The sequence below is a fragment of the Hemitrygon akajei genome, chromosome 5 (genome assembly GCF_048418815.1).
Source record: "Hemitrygon akajei chromosome 5, sHemAka1.3, whole genome shotgun sequence".
NCBI classification, from domain to species: domain Eukaryota; kingdom Metazoa; phylum Chordata; class Chondrichthyes; order Myliobatiformes; family Dasyatidae; genus Hemitrygon; species Hemitrygon akajei.
In genome coordinates, this window is record NC_133128.1 from 21,077,897 (window position 1) to 21,103,314 (window position 25,418).

General features: G+C 40.9%; 1 protein-coding gene across 1 annotated transcript in view; it reads left to right on the plus strand.

Annotated features, from left to right (window-relative positions):
* Window positions 1-25,008, plus strand: part of kcnj6 (potassium inwardly rectifying channel subfamily J member 6) — a 162,302-nt gene extending 137,294 nt beyond the window's left edge. The window contains exon 3 of the mRNA XM_073044985.1: window positions 19,834-25,008. Coding sequence (XP_072901086.1) covers window positions 19,834-20,174 — 341 coding nt within the window. The 3' untranslated portion in view covers window positions 20,175-25,008. The remainder of the gene's footprint in view (window positions 1-19,833) is intronic.
* Window positions 25,009-25,418: the final 410 nt, after the last annotated feature.

The following is a 25,418-nucleotide window of genomic DNA, read 5'->3' on the forward strand; positions in this document are numbered from 1 at the left end:
ATGGGTTTCCTCCCACAGTCCAAAGATGTACCAGTTGGTAGATTAATGGGTCATTATAAATTGTCCCCTGATTAAGCTAGGGTTAAGTCGGTGGTTGCTGGGCAGTGTAGTTCGAAGGGCCTATTCCACACTGTGTCTCAATAAATATAACCCTCAATCACTGTCTCCTCGAAGATGCATGCCAGCACAGCCACACAGTAACTAAAACCCTCCCATGCACATAGCCTTTGATGCCCTACAGCTGGAATTTCCTTTTATGTAATGTTAATAGAATTTTGAAATTATCAAGTCAAGTCAACTTTTATTGTCATTTCAACCATAACTGCTGGTACAGTGCATTGTAAAAATGAGACAATGTTTTTCAGGACCATGGTTTACATGACACAGTACAAAAAACTAGATTGAACTACGTAATAAAAAAAACACAGAGAAAGCTATACTAGACTACAGACCTACACTGGACTGCATAAAGTGCACAAAAACAGTGCAGGCATTACAATAAATAATAAACAGGACAGTAGGGCAAGGTGTTAGTCCAGGCTTCGAGTATTGAGGAGTCTGATAGCTTGGAGGAAGAAACTGTTATATAGTCTGGTCGTGAGAGCCCGAATTCTTCGGAGCCTTTTCCCAGACGGCAGGAGGGAGAAGAGTTTGTATGAGGGGTGCGTGGGGTCCTTCATGCTGTTTCCTTTGCGGATGCAGCGTGTAGTGTAAATGTCCGTAATGGTGGGAAGAGAGACCCCGATGATCTTCTCAGCTGACCTCACTCTCCGCTGCAGGGTCTTGCGATCCGAGATGGTGCAATTTCCAAACCAGGCAGTGATGCAGCTGCTCAGGATGCTCTCAATACAACCCCTGTAGAATGTGATGAGGATGGGGGGTGGGAGATGGACATTACCTTATGCTAACATAATGTTGAAATCTATGTTAATATAACTGTGAAATACACTATAATTAATTATGCCTTAATAAATATAATCCATAAATTTTCTAGATAATAAGCATACCACTAACCACTTTGAAACAATTTAGAACTTCAATATGTTTACGTTGTCAGTGTTTCAAGTTACAACACTGTACAAATCGTAACATTAAAAACCAAATGGAAGTCGTCGTTAATAAACCACCGGCGCCATCTAGTTTTACTTCGCCATTGTGCCTGTCAGTGGTTCTGACTACCTGACACCATTTCCTTGTGCTTGGACTTGTGGTTTGTGTTTGATTGGTCTGCATATTACAGTTTTCAGGCCCTGTAGAAATTTCCTGCTCAGAGAACTGGTTTGTTCAGGCTTCTGTCAAAAATAAAAGGGGGAACATTGCCCTCAACCTCTCCTATCCATGTACTTTCTAGACGGCTTTTAAATGTTGCTAATGTGCCTACCTCATACCACTTCTGGTATGTGCCATTCTTTGCAGGAAGAACATGCTCCTTTCAAATCTTTTAAATCTCCCGCATCTGAACTTATGCCCTCTAATTTTTAATTTTCCTTCTCTGGGGAAAAAGGACTATGTATTTTCACTCTGTCCATGCCCCTCATGGTCTTACCTCTGTCAAGTCACTCAGTCTCCTATGTATTCCTGTGTGAATAAAGTCCTTGTCTATCCAACTTCTCCTTGTAACTCAGGGCCTTAAAACCAGGCAACATCCTGATTAACGCACACAACATGCTGGAGGAACTCAGCAGGTCAGACAGCATCTACGGAGAGGAATGAACAGTCAATGTTTTGGGCCAAGACCCTTCTTTTCTACACTGTTTCAAGTTTAATAGCATCATAGAGCAAAGGAAAGATCCACAAAATGCTGGCGAACACAGCAGACCAGGCAGCATCTATAGGGAGAAGCACTGTCGACGTTTTGGGCCGAGACCCTTCGTCAGGACTAACTGACTAACCAGTTAGTCCTGACAAAGGGTCGCGGCCCAAAACGAGGGTCACCTGTCTTGTAAAGACACTGCCCAGAAGAAGGCAATGGCAAATGACTTCTGCAGAAATAATTACCAAGAACAGGCATGGTCAAAGATCATAATCACCACATCATATGATATGGCACATTATGATGACAGTGGTGGATCATAGAAACAATAATTTTCTTAGGGGAGCAGAGAAAACCAGAAGAAAGTGCAGGGGTGTAAAATTACATACAACAATTCCTACATGATGATAAGAGGGGTTACTTCATATAGAGGATAAACAAGTAATTTGCATGACTAGCTCTTAAGTCAAGAGTTGTCTGACACCCAGAACTAACTCAGCAGTAAGTTCTCCCAAACTGTCCAGACTGAAATCACTACCATCATTTCTCATCACAACCTCCAATCCTATTTAAGGACTTACTTGTCTCCAGTCTTCTTCCAACCAGGTTCATATGTTTCTGACAGCATATTTGGCCCATCATCAATTTCTACCTTTGTAACAATGTCTAGCTCCATCCATCATTCATTAATTTGCTGCTGATACCATTGTAATTTTTCAACTTGATTCTTTTCTTTGTCTACTGTCCATGTTCAAGATCAACCAAAATCCTGTGAAAACTGTTTGCCCCCCTGCACTCCTGTGTTTGCTGTCCTGCAAGGTCTTATTTAATATCTGCATTTAATATTCATTTCATTCTTGCTCTTCCCTTGGCTGTAATTATTTTTTTTCAGCTCTACACCATCTGAGATAGTTTTGCTCTTCCAATTCCTTGCTCTTACTCATATCCACACTTAGTCACGGCTTGTTCAGTGCCTTCAGCTCTGGAATCCCTCCCATAAACATTCCTATCCTACATCCCCTCTATCTCTCTTCCTCCTAGTTGGTTTGGTAAGTTTTCAGATGAAATGAAGATTGGGGATATTGTGGAGGGCATGGAAGACTGCCAAAAGATACAGTGTGATATAGACCAGTTGTAGATAGGGACAGATGTCAGGTGGTGCATACTGAGAGGTCAAATAAAAAGAGACAGTACACTGTCTTCCTTAACAATGTGGATGTGCAGAGGGATTTAAGGTCCAAGCTCCCTGACAGAGGCTCCACAGATCGATAGCGTGGAAAGGAAGGCATTATTGCTCAAAGAAATGAGTTCAAGAGTCAGGAAGTCACATTGCAGCTTTATAAAACAGTAGTTAGGCTACATCTGGAGCATTGCATTCAAGAAGGATGTCTAAGCTTTGGAGATGTTACAGAAGTTTTTTTACCAGGCTGCTGAGGGCATGAGCTATAAGGAGAGGTTGGACAAACTTGGGTTCTTTTCTCCAGAGAGCCAAAGGCTGTGGGATGGTGGGGTGGAATCTGATAGAGGTTTATAAGTTTATGAGAGGCAGATATAGAACAGACAGTCACAATTTTTTCCTGGGGTTGAAATCTAATGGCAGTGAGCATGCAGTTAATATGAGAGGGGATAAGTTCAAAAGAGATGTGAGGGGCAAGATTTTTTACACTGAGAGTGGTGAGTTCCTGGAATGATGGGGGTGGAGGCAAATATAATAGAGCTTCAGGAACAGCTTCTTCCCCTCTGCCATCTAATTCCTAAATGAACATTGAAGCTTTGGTCACTACCTCATTTTTTAAATATACAGTATTTCTGTTTTTGCACATTTTTAAATAATCTATTCAATATACATAATTGATTTATTTGTTTATGTATTATTATGTTTTATTTTATTTATTATTACTATTTTTTTCTCTCTCTGCTACATTACGTATTGCATTGAACTGCTAAGTTAACAACTTGCATGTCACATGATAATAAACCTGATTCTGATTCTGTTCACTGAGATCGTTAACCTCTGACTCCGGCAGTCTGATGTACCCAGCTGTTTCAGTTTCAGTTATACCAGGGCCCAAAAGGAACATGCCTCAATGACTATTGCCCAGTTGCACTTATATTCACTGTAATGAAGTGTTTTGAGAGGCTGGTGATGAAACCATCAACTCCTGCCCTTAGGAGTGATGTGGATTCGTGCCAATTTGCCTGCTGGAGCAACAGGTCCACAGCAGATACCATCTCATTGGCTCTTCACTCAACCCTGGAACATCTGGGCAGCAAAGATGCAAACATCAGGATTCTCCTTGTCAACTGCTGCTCAGCATTCAGTACCATCATTCCCTCAAAACTAACCAATAAGTTTCAGAACTTCGGCCTTAATACTTCCTTGTGCAAATGGATCTTCAATTTCCTCACTTCCCAGTCAATTCGAAGTGGCAACATTTCTTCCATGATCTCTATCAGCACAGGTATACTGTGTGCTTACTCGCCTGCTCCACTCGCTTTACACTTATGACTATAAAGCACAGCTCCAAAGCCGTATTCAAGTCTGCTGATGACACCACTGTTGTAGGGCGAATCAACGGCGGTGGCGAATCAGCATTTAGGAAGGAGATTGAAAATCTGGCTGAGTGGTGCCAGAACAACAACCTCTTAATGTCAGCAAGACCAGGGAACTGATTTAGGAGAAGGAAGCCAGAGGTCCGTGAGCCAGTCCTGCTCATCAGAGGTGGAGGGGGTCAGCAACTTTAAATTCCTCGGTGTTATTTCGGAGGACCTGTCCTGGGTGAAGCACGTAAGTGCAATAATGAAGAAAGCACAGCGGCGTTTCTACTTCCTTGGGAGTTTGGAGAGATTTGACATGACATTTAAAACTTCGACAAACTTCTGTAGATGTGTGGTAGAGAGTATGCTGACTGGCTGCATCACAAACTGGTATGGAAACACCAATGCCCTTGAACTGAAAATCCTGCAAAAGCTAGTGGATACGGCCCAGCCCATCATGGGTAAAGCCCTCCCCACCATAGAGCACATCTGCATGAAGCGCTGTTAGAGGAAAGCAGCATCCATCATCAGGGACCCTCGCCACCCAGGACATGCTCTCTTCTCACTGCTGCCATCAGGAAGAAGGTACAGGAACCTCAGAATTCACATCACTAGGTTCAGGAACAGCTATTACCCCTCAGACATCAGGCTCTTGAACCAAAGGAGATAACTTCACTCAACATCATTTGCCCCATCATTGAAATGTTCCTACAACTTATGGACTCACTTTCAAGTACACTTCATCTCATGTTCTTGATACTTATTACCTATTTATTATTATTATTTCTTTCTTTTTGTATTCGAACAGCTTGTTGTCTTCCACACTCTGATTGAACGCCCAAGTTGGTGCAGTGTTTTGTTGATTTAGTTATGAATGTTAGTCTATTATGCTCACAAGAAAATGAATGTCAGGGTTGTATATGTGATATTATGTACTTTGATAATCAATTTACTTTGAACTTTGAATTGTCTAGGTAGTTGAGATTAGTTTAGTTCGGCATTTGATTCCTAATGTAGTCAGTTTGGCACAATATTATGGGCTCAAAGGCCTGTTCCTGTGCTACATTTTTTTATATTCTGATTTCTTAAAGATCCTCTTCAAATTTAATGATATGACCAATAGCTTGATCATCTTCTCTGCCATGCCCTTTAGTGGTCTGAATGCTACTTATCCTCCTGTGAAGAACATTGGGATATTTTTATTTTAATAGTCAAGGACCTTGTGAAGATAAAGGTGGTTGTTGTAGTTGTTACATCAATGCTTATAACCAGAGAGATAAAGGATGGAATCTCAGTGAAGAAAGAAAATAGACTAAAGATCAGTATGAATTTGATGGGGGTAAATGTAAACAGCTTTCTTTCCCAATAAATGTAATTACCAACATAAACTGGTTGGACCATGTGGCTGTTTCTTTAATGCAACTTCTTTGTACTTAAACGTATATTTGTGCATTATTGTGGTCCAAATGATTACATTAAAGTACCCACATCTCCGATGAATGTGAATACAAAATTGTGCAAGGATCAAGATAAACTTTATTCACCATGTACATTTAGATATTAGGAATTTGTTGTGGTATGTTGATCTGTATGAAGCAAGCAACAAAAACAACATTCAATAGTTATAAGAATTATATAAAAAATAAAGTTAGAGATTAGACTTTGGGTATGGACTGAAATGTGCATAAGAACATAAATACCACTGTGTACTTACAATGTAAATGGCATTATAAAAAGTGTTTACAGCACAGTACAGTGACGGGGTTACAAGATGGGGGGGGGCCTAACTAAACTGGCTGATCAGATTAATTGTCAGGGGGAAGAAACTTTTAAGATGGTGTGGTTTTTGTTTTAACAGCTACCTATCATTAAGTGCAACCATCACATTTTCAGAGGAGCAAATAAGAAAGGTTATTTTTTTAAATCTAATTCATTTGATGGTAAGTTTACCTTTCCTTGGGAGCAGCCAAACAGCTGTCAGTCTAAAAAGAAAAAGAAAATCACTCAGGTTATTTTGTCTTGGAGCTATTTATTTCAGTTAGACATTGCAACATTATGACATTACTGTGCAGTGATTGGATCTGTATGAACAGCAACGAGAGAAGTTTTCACTATAACTTGGTCCATGTGACAATAATAAACCAATACCAATTTAAGACTAGTTCAAGACCAGTTTAAGATTAAGATGCTATGCTATTTTGTATAACACTGAACTGATTCCACAAACTTTCAAGGACTTTACAGTTAATGTTCTCAATATTATTTATTTATGTATTATTATTATTTTGTTTTTCTTGTTGTATTTTCACAATTTGTTGTCTTTTGCATATTGGCTGTTTGTCAGTTTGTTTGTGTGTAGCTTTTCATTGATCCTTTTGTGTTTCTTTGTATTTACAATGAATTCTTGCAAGAAAATGAATCTCGGGGTAGTATATGGTGACATATATGTATGCTGATAATAAATTTATTATCCTATGAAATTATTAACCTATGAAAAGCTGCCTTATTCTAACAATAGACAATAGACTATAGGTGCAGAAGTAGACCATTCGGCCCTTCGAGCCTGCACCGCCATTTTGAGATCATGGCCGATCATCTACTATCAATACCCGGTTCCTGCCTTGTCCCCATATCCCTTGATTCCCCTATCCATAAGATACCTACCTAGCTCCTTCTTAAAAGCATCCAGAGAATTGGCCTCCACTACCTTCTGAGGCAGTGCATTCCAGACCCCCACAACTCTCTGGGAGAAGAAGTTTATCCTTAACTCTGTCCTAAATGACCTACCCCTTATTCTCAAACCATGCCCTCTGGTACTGGACTTTCCCAACATCTGGAACAAATTTCCTGCCTCTATCTTGTCCAATCCCTTAATAATCTTATATGTTTCAATCAGATCCCCTCTCAATCTCCTTAATTCCAGCGTGTACAAGCCCAGTCTCTCTAACCTCTCTGCGTAAGACAGTCCTGACATCCCAGGAATTAACCTTGTGAATCTACGCTGCACTTCCTCTACAGCCAGGATGTCCTTCCTTAACCCTGGAGACCAAAACTGTACACAATACTCCAGGTGTGGTCTCACCAGGGCCCTGTACAAATACAAGAGGATTTCCTTGCTCTTGTACTCAATTCCCTTTGTAATAAAGGCCAACATTCCATTAGCCTTCTTCACTGCCTGCTGCACTTGCTCATTCACCTTCAGTGACTGATGAACAAGGACTCCTAGATCTCCTTGTATTTCTCAACTTCTGATGAAAATTGATTTAGCAGAGAAAACCAGAACACAACTTTGAAATGGATTGTTCATGATGAACGACAAAGTAGCAAAATTATTAGCATAAATAAATCCACAAAATACTGTTAACATTGATCGTTACAGGAAGAAGTTGCTGAAACAGGATTTTCTTGAGGTTTTCCGAACTGACAGGCACAGGTCAGCATTTCAAACATGTGAGAGTCAAAATTAGTACATGCAAGTTCCTGCCTTTTAGTCCTTGACTCATACCAATTTAATCTCAGCTAGCACCCTATCCATATGCATTGTAATGTCCCAGAGCGAGAAACATTCAGCTCCATTCGCAAGCATTCCAATCAGACGCCTAAAATACACTCCAGAGCTATGAAAATATATATTCACATGTCTGGCACTGAGCTGAAGTGAACGTAAAAGGCTTCTTGTAAAATTCCTTAGTGCTGAATCCCACTTTCACGCTGCCCAGTATGTGCTGAAGAAGAGAGCTGAGCTGATTTTTGTGCACATGGATGAAAGGAAAATGGAGGCTTATTTAGGAGGGAAAGGTTAAATTGGTCTTGGAGTAGGTTAAAGTGCTGACGCAACATTGTGGGCCGAAGAGCCTGTACTGTGCTATATTCTATGTTAGAGGATACAATGCATACTGCTCTTCATCCTCATTTCCCACCCCCTCTTCAAGAGTCCATCCCTTCATCTTTCCTCCCAGTCATTCTCTGCATCGTTTAGTAGATCAATATTTCATCGGCAGAGGCATCTGGGTCTCCACGGAGATCAGCAATCACAGCCGGCAGCTCACTGACTGTTTTCTGCTTAGGATGAGCTCCCCTTGTTGTCACCAGACACACCACCGCTTCAGGAATGGAAATTCTATCTGCGCAGCCCTGACAGCATATTTGATGAAAATGCTGTGAAAAAATTCCATGAGTTCCAGTCAAAAAAACATAGAAGTCTTGAATTATTAAATACCTGCTGCAGCTCTGTGATCGTGAACAAGTTTTTCACTTCAAACAAAGCAGAATTTAGCTGTGAGACACCACAGAAGCCATGGGTTTCATTGCAGTCTGGTTCCATATCGATCCTGTGGTTTCTGCCTCCAAGGTGCCTGACGCAGTCTCTCATAGTTACATGCGAATTTTCAGAGTAACAGTTCAAAGTCAACCGTTAAAGAGATTGAGTCCGTACAAATATAGTTAGCTCAGGAAATTCCGAATTACTTTATAGCTAATCAAAGTCAAAGTGGAGATCGTTGTCATACTATACGTACAAACAGATGAATGCAAAGGTGCAATTTTTCTTTTGTACTCGTGCATATGTCAATACATCACATAATCAAATAAGCAACAAGAAAAATGTACATTAAACATTAATTATACAAAACTAAACAAGGAAGAAGATAATTAGTTTGAAAACCTCAGTGCAAGGTGTTCAAACTGGTCACAGTGCTGCTCTACTGTACTGAGATACTGATCGGGATTATTCTAGCTGGTTCAAGAACTTGAAGAAAAATAACTCTTCTTGAAACTTGTGGTGTGAGACTCCAGGATTTTGTACCTCTTGCCCGATGGTAGCTGTGAGAAGATAGCATAGTCTAAATTCTGTACTATGACTCTGAATGGTGGGGATCTTTGACGATAGATGCTGCCTTCTTGAGGCAGTACCTCCTGTAGATACTATTGATGGTGGGAAATGGGAAAGTATATCTGAAGCTCTGAAGTCTTTATAAATTTGTGAGTTTTGTAAAACATGATGTTACAAAATGGAACCTGTGAGATCCCGGTGTGCTTTGCTGCTTTAAGGGGTGTGTTCATGGCATGTACTTTTCAACAACAGAGAAAAGCAGAATACTACTGTCACGGGGGAGAAACCTCTAAAGACAAATCAAATGGACTGATTGCAGAACAAATGGCAGGAAACACAGACATTTGCAGATACTGGAGGGATGCTATTATGGAATGGAACAAGCTAATTACTGTTCTCTGCAAAAAGTATAAAAGTGGTCTGTTTGAGCTATAAGATTGAAGCTATCTTCCAGCTATAATGTATGGAAGTAAATAAGAAAATGCACCTATAACTTGATCCACTCTGAATTTGTAGTAGTTTATTACTATATATTAGAAGACCTAGCTGAACGGTGCACAACAGGAAGGATGCTCCTGTAATGTATCGAGAAGAGTCCTACTCTCTATGGCTTTCATTCGAATTTTCGTACCAGACCATGATGCAACAAGTCAGACTGCTTTCAACAGTATATCTGTAGAAGCTTTTTTAATGTTTGGTGGCATGTTGAACCTCCTTAACTTTCTAAGAAAGTAGAGATGGTGGTGCACCGTTACCGCCTACAAAGTTTTCCTGTTGTTGGAATATAGGAGAGGATCAGTCAAATTGTGTCCAGCAAAGTCCCACAAAGACAGCGGTTGTGTAACAGTGGAGATATAATTTGCACTTACTCGATGTTGATTGAGGAACAAACATTTCTTCTCACAGAAACACACACAAAACTCTGGAGGAATTCAGCAGTTCAGGCACCATCTATGGAAATGAATAAACAGTCAACCTTTCAGGCTGAGACCCCGAGACTGGAAAGGAAGGGGGAAGATGTTGTCTGTCCAGTTCAGTTCCTCAGCATTTTCTGATTTTGTTTCTGATTTCCAGCATCTGCAATCTTTTTTTAAATTTTCTTTTTGGGGTGGCGAATATATGTGGCTTCAGGATTACATTCTATATAAAAGGTGACATCTTTAGTCACTCTTTCATATCTGCAACCTGTTGCTGGAGTTTCCACTAATTTTTTTGAACATCACCGTTCTTAAGGGAAAACATTGGGTGACCCACAGCAAGAAGTACTCACTGATCTGGTTGTGTATCCATGGACACAAGCTTCTAGGCTGGTACCTTACACGTCCAATGCCAGGACACTGTGATTAGGTGGAATGGTGGCAAAGCAGATAGTGCAATGTTTTACAGCAGTTCTTGCAAGATTTGGGTTAGATTCTCACTGCTGTCTGTGAGGAGTTTGTATGTTCTCTCCAAGATCGCACGGGATCCCTCCGATGCTCCAGTTTCCTCCCACATTCCAAAGACACACGGATGGGGTTAGCGACTTGTGGCATACTATGTCGATGCCAGAAGAGTGGCAACATTTGCTGGCTGCTCCCAGCACAATCGTTGCCGACACAAATGATGCATTTCACTAGATGTTTCAATGTATACGTGACAAATAAACCTCATCTCTCTGAGGCAACAGGAGGCTGCAAGATCCAAGGATAAGCTTCCTTGAAAACATCCCAGGATTCATGCCGCCTTGGAATGTCAGGCGAGATATGCTTCTAAGTCTCTGGAGTGGGAATTGACTCTACACTTTCTGACTCAGAGGCTAGAGTTCTACAAATTGGTCACAGATTCTCTAAAGGCTTCGATGTCAGGCTTAATCTATCAGGGACTGTATGCACAGTGACACAGCCAATTCACATTCATACCGCTGCTCCACTTGCTGGTTGTGACTGTATTAATTCTCCCCTGCAATGGAGCTACCAGTGAAAGCTTGATGGCTGGGTTGATAACTAAGTTAGTGAAAATAGTTACAGAGGTCTTTCTGCAGAGCAACACACAACATTTAAGTGTTTTATAACTGATTATTTTTGAAGTATTGCTTGTACTGCAGAGAAAATGCCAACCAAGCAACCACACATAAAACAGTAAGATAATGACCAGATATTATTTATTTATTGAGATCCAGCACAGAATAGGCCCTTTGAACCACACTGCCCAGCAACCCCCAGTTTAACCCTAGCCTAATCACAGGACAATTTACAATGAACAATTAACGTACCAACGGGTATGCCTTTGGAAACCCACGCAGTCACGGGGAAACCCTTACAGTCAGTGGCAGGAATATATTAGTGATATTGAATGAGAGCTAAGAGTTCTCTAGGACACTTAGATTATTCCCCACTCTTCTCCAAAACCATGCTGAGAGAATCTTGTATGGCGAGACGAGGTCCTAGTTTAATATTGCTTTCCAGGAATGCCACTTCCCAGAGAGCATCACCCACCCCCCCCCCCCCCTCAGGATTACACTGGGGCATTGACCTCAATTATCATGCTCAATGAAGACACAATTCTCAGACTCAGCCCAAGAGGGCTACCTGTTGAGAGACGGTAAAATGGTAAGAGCTATTGAAGAGGCAAACTGGTTGGACTGCTACAGTGTGACCCGGGTTTCTTAGCTTCAACTGAAAGGAAAGAAGGTTTGTTCTATCTGATATTTGTAAAGATCTAATGAAGCTCACTTCATAGCCGGGAGGATTTCCTGAGAATGACTTACTGCAAGTGATCAAGAGTTCATCCACCTTGTCACCTATTTGATATGTCCAAAATGGAAATGCCACTTTAGACACTTAGAAACACAGAAACATAGAAAACCTTCAGCACAATACAGGCCTTTCGGCCCACAATGCTGTGCCGAACATGTACTTACTTTAGAAATTACCTAGGGTTACCCATAGCCCTCTATTTTTCTAAGCTCCATATACCTGTGTCTCCATGTCTCTTAGAAGACCCTATTGTATCTGCCTCCACCACCATCGCCGGCAGCCCATTCCACACACCCACCACTCTCTGCGTAAAAAACCTACCCCTGACAGCTCTCCAGTACCTACTTCCAAGCACCTTAAAACTGTGACCTCTCGTGCTAGCCATTTCAGCCCTGGGAAAAAGCCTCTGACTATCTACACAGTCAATGCCTCTCACCATCTTATACACCTCCATCAGGTCACCTCTCATCCTCCATCGCTCCAAGGAGAAAAAGTTGGGTTCGCTCAACCTATTCTCATAAGGCATGCTCCCCAATCCAGGCAACATCCTTGTAAATCTCCTCTGCGACCTTTCTATGGCTTCCACATCCTTCCTGTAGTGAGGCAACCAGAACTGAGCACAGTACTCCAAGTAGGGTCTGACCAGGGTCCTATATAGCTATGTCCAAAATTGAAATGCCACTTTAGACACTTCTATTTGACGTTAGATCGTTGGTCCAGAACACAGGGAATATCATTGTGAATTTAGCTAGTGAGAGAATTAACTTTCTCAGTGGCTTGCACTTGAATGGATCTCCTAATGGACAAACAAGCACCCTCCAACAAATTAAAATATCTGATTTAGCTCAGTACAACAGCAAAATTCGCATTAAAATTGATTTCCTCCATTTTCCATTGCCATTCTTCTCCCAGTCAAACAATAATCTATTTTGGTTTGTTCCCTACAAGATAACAGTTCTGAGCTGTTACTTACAATACCTATAACACTCGAATAAAATTGAAGAAACTGTAGGTACTGGAAATCTGAAATTTAAAAAACACAGAAGATGATGGAACACTGAGGTTAGGCATCATCTGTGGAAAGAGAATTAAGCTTAATGCTCCATACCTGAGGCCCTTCAGCAGGTTACAGAAGGAGAATATTTTTGGGTGTTTCCCTACCAGAAATGAGGAATACCTGAACAGGGCAAAATGTGGAAGTAAGGCCAAATTTCTTCAATGATCTAACAGAAGACTCAAGCTTCATCGAACCGACTTACCCTATTCTGCTTTTTGTGCCTGTGTTTGATACTGGGCTTCACGTTAGGGCAGTTAACCAAAAGTTTGGTCAAAGGGATTAGATTCCTCTTGTGATTTATTAGTGGAGTATTATAGCTTTCCCATGTCTCAGAATATCAGGGACATGGGATCAATTATTTCAACAGTGATACTAATTTACCTAAAGCATAGTACCTATAGCTTTGCAAAGGTCATGAGGGATTATTAATCCTACCAACGTTTAACCAACACTTACACTTTACATTGCTATAAATGAATAAGCCACATAAGGTTATGGGGAACGAGGTAAAGTTGGAGAATAAGGGAGAGAGAGAAAAATTTAAGGGGGATTTTCCTGTGGTATTCTTGGAAGCTGAAGATATATGATAGGGTTATTACTATCAGTGATACACAAGAAGCCAGAATTATAAGGATAAGGATCTTGTGTAGATGGAATGGATTCATTTTGTTAGGTGTTTAATTACTAGCTTAATACATTTGGTGCAACTTCATTAGTCAAAGAGACTTACCTCTGCTGTACTGTTCTGTGTTCTGTGCTCTAGAGGAATGAGTATGTTCAAGAGGTTGTGGGTCTGGAGAGATTCCAGAAAGCGTGACATTGAAACAAATGATTTTAATACCACCGTTCCGAATATATCCATAATTTTTGGTTCAGTTTGTCAGAACGTAATACCTCCTTGTGTGGAAGGAAGCAGACAATATTAGAAGTGCTATATGTCAAAAGCAAAACACTGTGTGTGCTTAAAACTTGAAAATGCTGCAAATACTCAGCAGGTAGAACAATGTCTGATGTTCTAGGTTCATTGTATTATGTGGCTGCCATCCAAAATCATATTATTGAGAACATTCTGCCATCAGATTAACAGTTTTGCTCAGGATGGAATCAAATATTAGTTCTGATATCCTACCTACCTTCATTGTGAAGCACCAAACTTATGAATTATCACTTCAGTATTATCAAGAGGTCCTGGTTACTTGTAGAAAATACTTGACTGAACATATTTCCTTCATCTCCAACACACGTTTTGTGCACTGCAGGGCAGTCGCTGTGTCATAATGGTTTGTGAGCTCCGGAGATCCTGAGAGAGATGCCGTTTGGAGCTTAGCTCCTGGTAGGGTCACCCACAGTGTCAGGTCAAGGGGAAGGCTCCAGTCAAAGGCGATTCAACCGCGACCTCAACAGTGGACCTGGCAGAGGATGCTGATATATCACAGCAGCAGAGCAAGTGGGGAGAAGCTTCATCAGTGAATGCTCCCCAGTCATCTTGCATTCCACGCCAGTGGACCATGACCCCGATCTGTTATAAACCCTGCGATGGCTGCCCATGCATCAGCCTTCTCACGTTAAACAAAATCACACATATGCATTCTCCGTTAAGGGAATAACCCCCGAGGAGAACATTTAGAATTTATTTAAATATTACATCCATCCCACAACGAGAGGGAGTAAAAATCTTTGCACTCTGACTCTGTTGCAATGTACAGACATGTGAAATTAAAAGAAGCTGTCCGGTAGCCTGTTGATCCTGGTTTTAATGCTGCAATACCGTTTGCCAGATGAAACAGCCGGAACAGTTTATAGTTGGAATGATTGGCGCCCCTATGATCTTCCAGGGCTTCTTTCTGCACCTGCTGCTATAAATGTCCTCAATGGAGGGAAGACTCGAGTGATTGCAATACTTATGTGCACGAACTAACAAAGAAGCAGCTCATAAAATTACTGCTACCATCGATTCCTTTTTAAAAACGTCAATGGCGCTTTCATTAAAAGATGTGTGTCATGACCCACCAGTAATAAATTATGGCGACATGTAGATACATCACCCTGTTACTGTGTTACATAGCTGCTGAGCTCCTGACACTGCTGGGAGATAAAGAGACAAGCTATCGGTTCCAAAGGTAAAAATACTAGATGATAATCGTCATGTGGCTGAGGCTGTCACTGACAACCCAGGGACAGAACCTTGGAAGGACCTCAACCACTCCTTCGCAGCATGTTTACATCAGGAAAGTACATGCCTAACATTACAACACACAATCTAAATGTTGCTCTATTTTTACAAAACTTTCCTTACCATGGACTGACCATACATGCACAGAACACAATGAATCCAGTGCTGACTTCACTGCTACTCTAGTTACTTGACGTGATCATAGAGTTACAGAGGTAGCGCAATCACTTGAATCGAGTATGATGTTCTCCTGAGGGGTTATTCCCACGATGGAGAATGCCTGTGCGTGACACGAGGAGCTAATGCACAGGCAGCCTTGCTAGATAGGGGCCAGGTTCCAGTGGCATGGAATGCAAGACAACTGGGGACTGTCCAGCCTTCACTGCCATTATGATGTCACATACCTTCCACCAGCTTCACCACTGAGGACCCGGGTTGGATTGCTTTTTGTCTGGTTCCCCCCCACCCCGGCCTTACCGCTATGGTGACCCTACCAGGGGCTAAGCTCCAGATCATCCTCGGGATCTCAGGAACTTCCAAGCTTCTCCACTATGATAAGGTGATGATCCTGGGCAAAGTACCAAGTTATGCAGCATGAAACCAGGAACTTCAGTCAATCCCGCCTGTGCTGACCAAGGTGACTATCTGAAGTGGTTCCATTTGCCTGCATTTATCCCTTATCCCACTAAACCTTTTCTATCCACAGACCTGTCCAAGTGTCTTTTTCACTTAGTACATGTACCCTGGTAGCTCATTTTATATACCCACCAAGCTGCGTAGGGAAGGTTGCCTATCGGGTTTTTTGTTCATCTTTTATCTCTCTCACCTTAAATTTTCACCCAGTGGCCACTTTATTATGTACCTTCTGTACCTATTGTCCACCAAATGTATGTTTGTGGTCTTCTGTTGCTGTAGCCCATCCACTTCAAGGTTCGACATGTGCATTCAGAGATGTCCTTCTGCACACCAGTGTTATAACAAGTAGTTATTTGAGTTACTGTCACCTTCCTGTCAGTTTGAACCAATCTGGCTATTCTCCTCTGACCTTTCAGCAGTTTCTGAGATACTCAAACCACCCCATCTGGCACCAACAATCATTCCATGGTCTAAGCCACTTAGATCATATTTCTTCTCCTTGTGATGTTTGATCTGAAGAACAACTGAACCTCTTGACCATGTCTGCATGCTCTTACCACATGATTGGCTGATTGGATATTTGTATTAACTAGCAGGTGTAGAGGTGTACCTAATAAAATGGCCACTGAGTGTATGTCCTCTTGTTTTATACTCCCCTATACTTGGAAAATGACAGTGACCATCCATATTGTCTACACCCCTTATGATGCTATATACTCAGTGTCCTATGCAGGAATAAAGTCCTAGTTTTGCACCTTTTACTTGCTGGGTAACAACCATCAGGCTCATGAAACTGTGCTTTAATAGTAAATATTCTAATAGTGCATGGCATATTTCCAAAACTGTTTATGAATCATTCACTACATGAACTCTAAAAAAAATCACCCTCACACTGTAATAAATATTTATGCTTTAACTCATTCAAGGAGGTGGTTAGGAGGAGCAGAAGGAAGAGCCAAAAGCATCTTGTGTATATTTAAATTTATGACACATTCTGACTTCCCCGTGGGTGGCAACATTCACAGAGTAAATATGCAGGAAACCATTTTAATGTTCGCATCAGTAATTTCTGAGCTTTAATGCAGTACAGTAAAATTCAGATATTCCACTATCCAAGCACTTGGAAATCCTGATGGTTTAGAATCTGGATCACCGGGTGATTAATGCCATACTCCTTTCTGACCAGCTGGGGCCCTAGTTCTTGCAATCTCTTTCAACTCGCTGGGCACTGGTTCACTTTCTACCTTTAAGATGAGCAGGACCCCATTTCCCTCTATCCCTCTAAATTTAACAGGTTCACAAGAAAAATTATTATAATACAGGCAGACCCCGAGTTATGAACGTCCAACTTACGAACTACTCGTACTTACAAACAGCCTGCCATAAAGCCTATTATATTAAAAATTCATCAGCATCCACCATTTTAAGTCAGATCATGTTGCCATTAACACTGTGTTGAGTGTGAACTTCGTATTTGGCTTAAATTTTTCTTAGCAAGATTCATCCTGACCCTCCCCCCCCCCCCCCTTTCCAGTCAGCACCGCCCCCACTTGTCCCATTTAACCTGGCTCAGTGTGGGTGGACTTTAGGATCCGGGGGAGCTCAGGACATGCCACCTACATCTGCTGCTGAATCCGCAATGTTTCTGTTCTGTTGACGGAAAACGATCACGATTGAAAATAAAGTGGGAATAATAAAGCAATCGGAAAGAGGTAAAACACCATCGACCATTGGAAAAGCATTAGGCTACAGTCGGTCAACAATCAGAACAATTTTAAAGGATAAAGTGAGAATAATGGAGCATGTGAAAGGCCTTGCCCCAATGAAAGCTACAGTTATTACTAAGCAACGCAGTGGTTTAATTATCGAAATACTTACATTTCTGAAGTGTTTTATATGCCTAGAAAGGTAAAATATATACTATATACTAAGACAAATGTTTGACTAGTGGATGCTAAATAATACCAGATGTACCTGTTCTGACTTACATACAAATCTGACTTAAGGACGGACTCAGGAACGGAACTTGTTCGTAACCCAGGGACTGCCTGTACAGTGGTACATCCAAAAAAAGATTTTAAAGTGTGTTGGGGTATTAATTAGGAATATCCTCTAATAGTCTAATAGCTTCTCCAAGGATTGTCACCATGTCACGGTGGAGAGGCTTGTGAGTTCTCGAGATCCTAAGAGTGATGATGTCTGGAGCCTTGCTCCCGGTAGTGTCACCCATGGCAGTAAGGTTCAGGGGGAGGTTCCAAACAAAGAACAATCCAACGAAGACCTCAGAGGTGAAGCTGGCAGAAGTTGATGACACATCATGATGGCAGTGAAGGCAGAGGAAGGCTAAGGCAGTGAAGGCTCCCCAGTCATCTTGCATTCCTTGCCATTGACTCTGACCCTGATATTAGCCTCCCAACATTAAACAAGATCTTGCACAGTTGTTCTCCATTAAGGGAAAAACGTCTTGGGAGAATATCATACTCAACAAGAGTGATCACACTACTAGTTTAGAGAATCTTCTAGTCCAGCACACCAAAGTCTTTAGTGACACACACAAAATGCTGGAGGAAATCCGCAGGCCAAGCAGCAATAGAAAAGAGTAAACAGTTGACATTTCGAGCCAAGACCCTTCATCAGGACAAAAAGTCTTTAGTGCACTGGATTATTGGTGCTCAGAGATTTATATAGAGCAGATTCATAATTTTATATTAGGCTCAACAACTATTGAAATAGGATATCCTTGTAAAATATCACCTCATTGTCAAGAATCTTGTGTGAGCTATGTTCAATAGTAACACATGAAAGCTTAAAAATTTATTGGATTGTGCACCAAGTGTCAAATAGATCTGATTTGTTTAATGAGATTCACATTTTTTGTAAGGTTTTGAAAATAATAAATTGGTAAAAATGTAGGGATGTCAAAAAGCTTATCCAAAAATCAAACTCATAAAGCACTGCTGGGAGTTATAGGTGCTTCTAGAAGATCATGTCTGACCTATTTTAATGCAGAATATCACAAAATTAAAATCCAGAAGTAGTGCTAAGTTCTGGGATTTCTCCATTCATGTTATATCATTGATTTGAAACAATAATCCAATTAGTTTTATATGTTATAAATTATGTTTACAACTTTGAGTTAGAGCAGACCAGAAGAATAGATTAAAAGGTCCACAAAGGATTTTCCAATATTCTACCTTAAAATTGGTAGCATCTATGGAAAAGTTGGAAATAACTTACACTTTCTCCTCCAGCATTGCTGACATTTCAGGAACTTTTTGAAAAGAAGTTTTATTCCTAGAATAGGTAGCAAAATACTTTGAGAAAACTATTATTGATCTGATATAGAGTAGACTTACTGTGATCAAACTTGGATTTCACATATTAAGTTACAAGGTGAGTTTACATGAACTACAGAAGTTTCGTATTGCCTGATTTCTTGTTATCACTCTCTTTGTACATTAGAGTTCAATTTGATTTAAACATTCAAGGTATTAAGGAGATAGGAGATAGACAGAGAGAAACCATTTCTGGTGGTTGGCAACTTGAAGGTGAGCGTCCATGGTTTAAAAATTCCAGCCAGGTTTTTCAGGACTGTAGTTAGGAACTGCTCTTATGCACAGGAAGTGGTAGAAATTGGAAAGTTTCTTCCATGAGATCTGATTGCCATGGGTTTTATTGTTAAATTCACATCTGACATTGACATATTTTTGACAACAAAGTATAACGAGACTTCAGGAAAAGGTGGGAGATTAGTACTGGATCAGTTATGATCTTATGGCATGGTGGAACAGGCTAGAAGAGCTGTAAGGTGTTTTCCATGTACTTAACTTGTATTCAATTAACTTCAATTTATATTTAACTAACACTTTTAAATAGTGAAATGAACCAGGATACTCTATGGGAACATAATTGGACAAAGTTTGTTTCGTACAAAACAGAGGAGATGACCAGTTCTTTCCTTGTCGATCTCACAGATAAACATGAGTTCATGAATGATTCAGGCAACTGTAAAGATCAATGTAAATAATTCCTAGGAAAGATTGTGTGAGATCTGTATTTAATATGTATATGGAATAATGTATGTTTATTGGTGTCTTTCTATCTACACAGGTATGACGTGTCAAGCTCGAAGTTCATATGTTACCAGTGAGATTCTGTGGGGTTATCGCTTCATGCCTGTCCTGTCACTGGAAGAGGGGTTCTACGAAGTTGATTATAACAACTTTCATGAAACTTATGAGACAAAGACTCCAGCCTGCAGTGCCAAAGAAATGGCGGAGATGATCAGCAAAGCAGAACTGCCCCTCACCTGGTCAATCTCCTCCAAACTTAATGAGGAGGAAGAGGAGGAAGAGAACGAGGAGCGGGAGCAAGCTGACAGCAAGAGCCATGAGGAGCAAGCAGAGCAGAATGGGGAGGTTACAAATCTAGAGAACGAATCCAAAGTGTGAGGTGGATGGAGCCTCTTTGCCTTGAGGCAGATGGGAATATCACATTGTATGTGCTTAATGAATGGTATTAAGGTGTGAAGTTTCCACACTGATGAAATTAGATGCTTGAACAAAAATAAACTTGAGTTAGGAACTATGGAAAGGTGCAGAGATCAAGCTGAATAAATAGGACATGGCGTGGTTTACAATAGGATTTTTACTTTAGTAAGATAGACACAAAGTCTGTGTTCAATATAGAGAGCTGCAAAAAGCATATCAGCTGCATTATAGAGCACATACACGTGTTCAGAAGCTAATTAGAAAACAGGGCATGAAGATCCTCTTTGGTGCCTCATGCTTGATGCATGTAAACTTGTCATGGCGATGCGGTTACATCGATTGCAATGGACTGAATGTGTTGAGGCAACTATAGCCAGCCACGTATATTCTCACATGCATTCAGCATCAGTGACCAAAAGCAGATCTCCCCTCACTTGCACTTTTGTGCAGGTATCGCAGACGGTCGGTCAGCTTTTTAAAAGAATCCCAGCTTTCCAAGTCTTAAACACCTATTTCTAAACTTCTGCTGTAGAGGTGAATGTAGACTAATGATTCCTTTCTAAGTTATTAAAAGAAATTAAATGGACAAACTCTTCAGTAATTCACATTACTGGATTCAAACAAGATCTCAGCAAGGATGCTGGGCGGTGAAAAGGTATTGTACGTTGAAATGAGCTCCACTGTCACAAGAGTTATTATTGAATGTTATTTGCAAGTTGCTTTCCTCTTTAAAACATGTTACTCTTCATAATTCCAATGTGACTTTCTTTGAAAAGAGGCATCCATTCAAAGAATATTGCATTAATCAGCAGCTTTTAACCTTAACATGAGTTTGCATTGCCATAGTCCTCACAAATTGTACGGGCTTGCCCATATTTCCCATCAAGTCCTCCCTGTAATGGAAGAATCATTGTCCCAAGGCCTGCCTTGGGGATCAGTCAGTTGTGTAGATAACACACAGCAGCGAGATGCGTAACAGAACATAAAATGAACACTAGAAATGAGAAGCAATGTTCGGAGTAAACCAACCTTGTGCATCACAAGAAATCCTTTAATCGAACCGGTGAGCTGGCTGCAGGATTTTCTTTTTTACTTAGCCTGTCCTTGTCAGATGGACAGAGATTGCCTGTGTATTTCTAGTATTTTATTTGTTTTTCTTCTGGATTTCAAAACTAGAGAGTATTCTTCTAGACAGTTCATGGATAATGATGTACATATACAACACACATTGGTGTGAAATTTTTGAAAATGTAGATAATTTGTACAGAAATCGAGTACCTTAAACTGCATTGAATCAGTGCTGAGTCAAGCCATTCGGCCCAACAATCCATGCTGGTTTTCATGCTCCATTCAAACCTCCGCTTGCCCTTATCTAATCCAATCAGCAATCTTACTCCTTTCAAGCAGGGCAATCCCATCATCCTAAGTTCCAATGAAACGCTGTGCAAACTCCGGGTATATTGTACAGAAACCAACCATGCACACAGAACTCCAAGTGAGTTCTCTCCAAAGCCCTGTGCTTTTTCATTGCAACTTCCTTACATCCGTATGCCTGAATTGGTCTTTCTGAATAGTTGCTGTAACTGAATTACAAGAAGCAACACACCAAGCTCTTTTTTAAAAGTTAAAAGTTTCCCCACCATTTGAAAGATGGTGGGGAACTTATGTTTTCTATTTTCCTATTCTTCCAACTTGTGGATAACCTCACAATTTCTCTCCCTTTTTTCCTACATTTCACAATGTCAATCCACCCTGCTTGATCTGCCTTTTCTCTTTGCAGCACACTTTCCTCTTGGGCTTAGATCACTAAATTTCTAATTGTCTTTTGAAGTAAGCCGTTAAGGCAAATCATAAAATAACCAAGGGTGTGGGACTGATCTCTGTGATGCCCCACTAGTAACACAGCCAATCTGAAACAGAAATACTTAGTCCTACGCTGTTTTTTGTTCTTTAACCAAACCTTTATCCATGCTGATATGTGACTCCATTCCTCGAGACCTTATTTTATAGACCTACTGTGTCATACGCTGCAGATGGACAAAACCTTGGTAAGACCACAGTTGGAGTATTGTATACAGTTTGCTTGCTCTGTTATAGGAAGATTACCATTAATCTAGAAAGAGAGCAAATAATATTTAAGAGTATTTGGCAGGACCTGAATCACTGCAAGAGGATGGGCAGGCTAGGACTGTAGAATGTAGATGACTAAGGGGTGACCTTATAGAGGTGTATAAAATCATAAGGGGCATAGTTAAGGTGAATGCAGTCTTTTTCCAAGGGAAATGGAATCAAAGTCAAAGGGACATAGGTTTAAGGTGAGAGGAGGAAATATTTAAAAGCTACCTGAAGGACAACTTCTTCATGCAGTGGCTGGTGCTGATATAGAATGGGCCGTTAGATAAAGTGATTGAGACAGGTATAATAACAACAATTTAAAGACATTTGGACAGATACTTAGATAAGAAAGGTTTAAAGAAATATGGGTCAAACACAGACAGATGGGTGTCTTGGACAGCATTGATGAATTAGGCCATGCTCTGTTACTCTATGACTATAAATATCTTCTTTTTAAACACAGATATACTACTTCCACTAATTCCATCTTATTATCCTTCCACACAAATTTTCGGTTCTATTTTGTCAAATACAATTTTCTCTTCATAAAACCAAATTGACTCTGCTTAACCTTATTATAATCTCCCTGTTATTTCATATTTAATGGCATTATTTCTAATTTCATTTGTCATGTCACATTACCCAGTAAATGGAAAATATTGAGGCAAAGTTGTTTAATATTTTGATCTCTTTTGGTATCATTGCCTGTGGTTTATCTTGTCCATTTCCAAAGGTCCGATTCCTACCCCAATTTCCCAGTGTGCAGGCAAAAGCCATTATTTTTAACAAGCATTGCCTTCTAAATTGCCATTTCTGGAGTTTTATTAAAAATTATTCACCCTTTTCACACTCCCCAGCAATTAATTCTTTATCATCAGACTTCTTGCATATGGATGAGAAAATCCTGTAAACTTCATTCCTAATTTGTTTGCTCTGATACGATTAAAGTAGCTAAATTATTGTCAATTATTATTCCATATTTCTTGCTCACTTCCCTAATTTGTTTGCATATTTTTTCCACCATTCCCCTTCTATTATCTTGCCTATATTACAGTTAATCCTTTATTACCTATTATCTGTTGTCAAATAATTCTATTCCTGCCTTGCTGACTGCTGGCCATACATTATCTTTAACACTCACAATTACTCCACCTCCCCTTTTCTTCCCACTCTGTTATTACTAAATATGTTATATTCTGGAACACTTAATTCTGTCTCAGTTTTTCTTGTCGTGTATTATTGCCTCCGTTACTGTTCTATTTCAATGAGTTCATCGCTGCATGGGCAATTTAACTCTCTGCTATTAGCCATTGTTCCCACATTATTTTTAACCACTATTTCACACTGTTATTCTATAATTATATCTGCCCTGGCTATTAATGTCCTCCCTTTAGTCTATAAATTTATTTATTTATACAACCTGTTCGAAAGAGCTGAGGAGGAATTTATTTAGCCGGAGGGTGGTGAATGTGTGTAATTCTCTGCCGTGGACGCTATGGAGACCAAGTCAGTTGGGTATATTTAAAGTAGATGTTGCTAAGTTTTGATCAGTCAGGGCGTCAAAGCTTACAGGGAGAATGGGGCTAAGAGAGATAATAAATCAGCCATGATGGAATGGCGGAGCAGACTCAATGGGCCAAGTGGCCTGATTCTCCTCCTATGCCTAATGCTGCTTCCCCCCTCTTAGTTCATTTATATGTGTAGGAGCATCAGTCTTTTTTTTTAGTATGTTGTGACATCAGCTTACAGGAGGAAAAGGGTTGTGTTATGGAAATTTAGGGCAGGAAGTTAGTATGTGTGATCTGCTCCACTTACATTGAAGGACAGGCCTGGAAATGCACCAGTGCCCACAGGGATACATTTAGCCATCACTACATGTGCACTGACAGCCATTTGGCTGTGTTCCTACCATTGTAAAAATTCAGTAGCATCTGAAACCCGAAGTGCCAGGTGCCACTGACTGTCCCAGACAGATTTTCCTCACTTGCTGAAGACCTGCATGTGTAGTAATGCATTCACTCAAGTCAAGTATGATGTTCTCCTAAGTCAGGGGTTCCAACCTAGGATCCATGGACCCCTTGCTTAATGTTTTTGGTCCATGGCATAAAGAAAGGTTGGTTAACCCCCCCACCCATCCTAAGGGGGTTGTCTATTGATGGCTCCTCTGGTGGCTATAGAAGCCAATCCAACACCACATATTCTTGTGCAGTGTGGGCCAGACCTCACAATCCTGCCTCCTTATCCACTTGCTGATTGCCACAGGGTTTAATCCAGGCTGTTAGAGTGAAGAATGCCTGCCTGTGACTTTGTTTATGGGGTCTGGGTCCAGTGGCAAGGAATGCAAGACAACTAGGGACACTTCACTGCTGCAGCCTTCCTCCACCTTCAGAGATTTGTCATCATCCTTTGCCAGCTCAACTGCTGAGGTCTTGGTTGGATTGCTCCTTGTCTGCGCCTCTCCCTTGACCTTACCACCATGGGTGATCCTACCAGGAGCTAAACGACAGACAGCATGGCTTTCGGGATCTCAAGAACTCACGAGCCCCTCCACCACCACAAGGTGATGATCCTCAAGGGGTTACACAACATGTGCAAGCAGGAAGGTGGATGCCCCTGGTGTTGATGGGTCAGACCATTGAAAAGGGTTTTGGCCCAGAATGTTGGGAGGGGAGGAGTTGTCCATGCCAAAGGGCGGGGGGGGGGCGGGGTATCTGAGGTTGGGAAGATATATAGGGGATGTTAGGGAAAAGGGAGAGGGGTTGGCTGAGGATTGAGGTGATAGGTGGGGGCTTCAGAAGACTCTGTACAGCAGTTGGGCGATAAAACCTGAAGAGCCCAGGCAAGTAAATTAACGGGAGAGGACCCATCTATCTTGGCCCCACTGGACAATATTATTAAAACCTTGCTAACATGGGACTGTCCAACAACATTCATGCTTCAGTACCACATTCCTACAGCACAGAGGATAAAAGGCTTTTGGGTGTTCTTCCGACCCAGAACACATCATTGGCACAAGTGCGGTTCACAACCATTTGAGCATACTCGAACAGCCAGAGTCGAGTGTTTCGATTGGGAAAATATATGACAGCA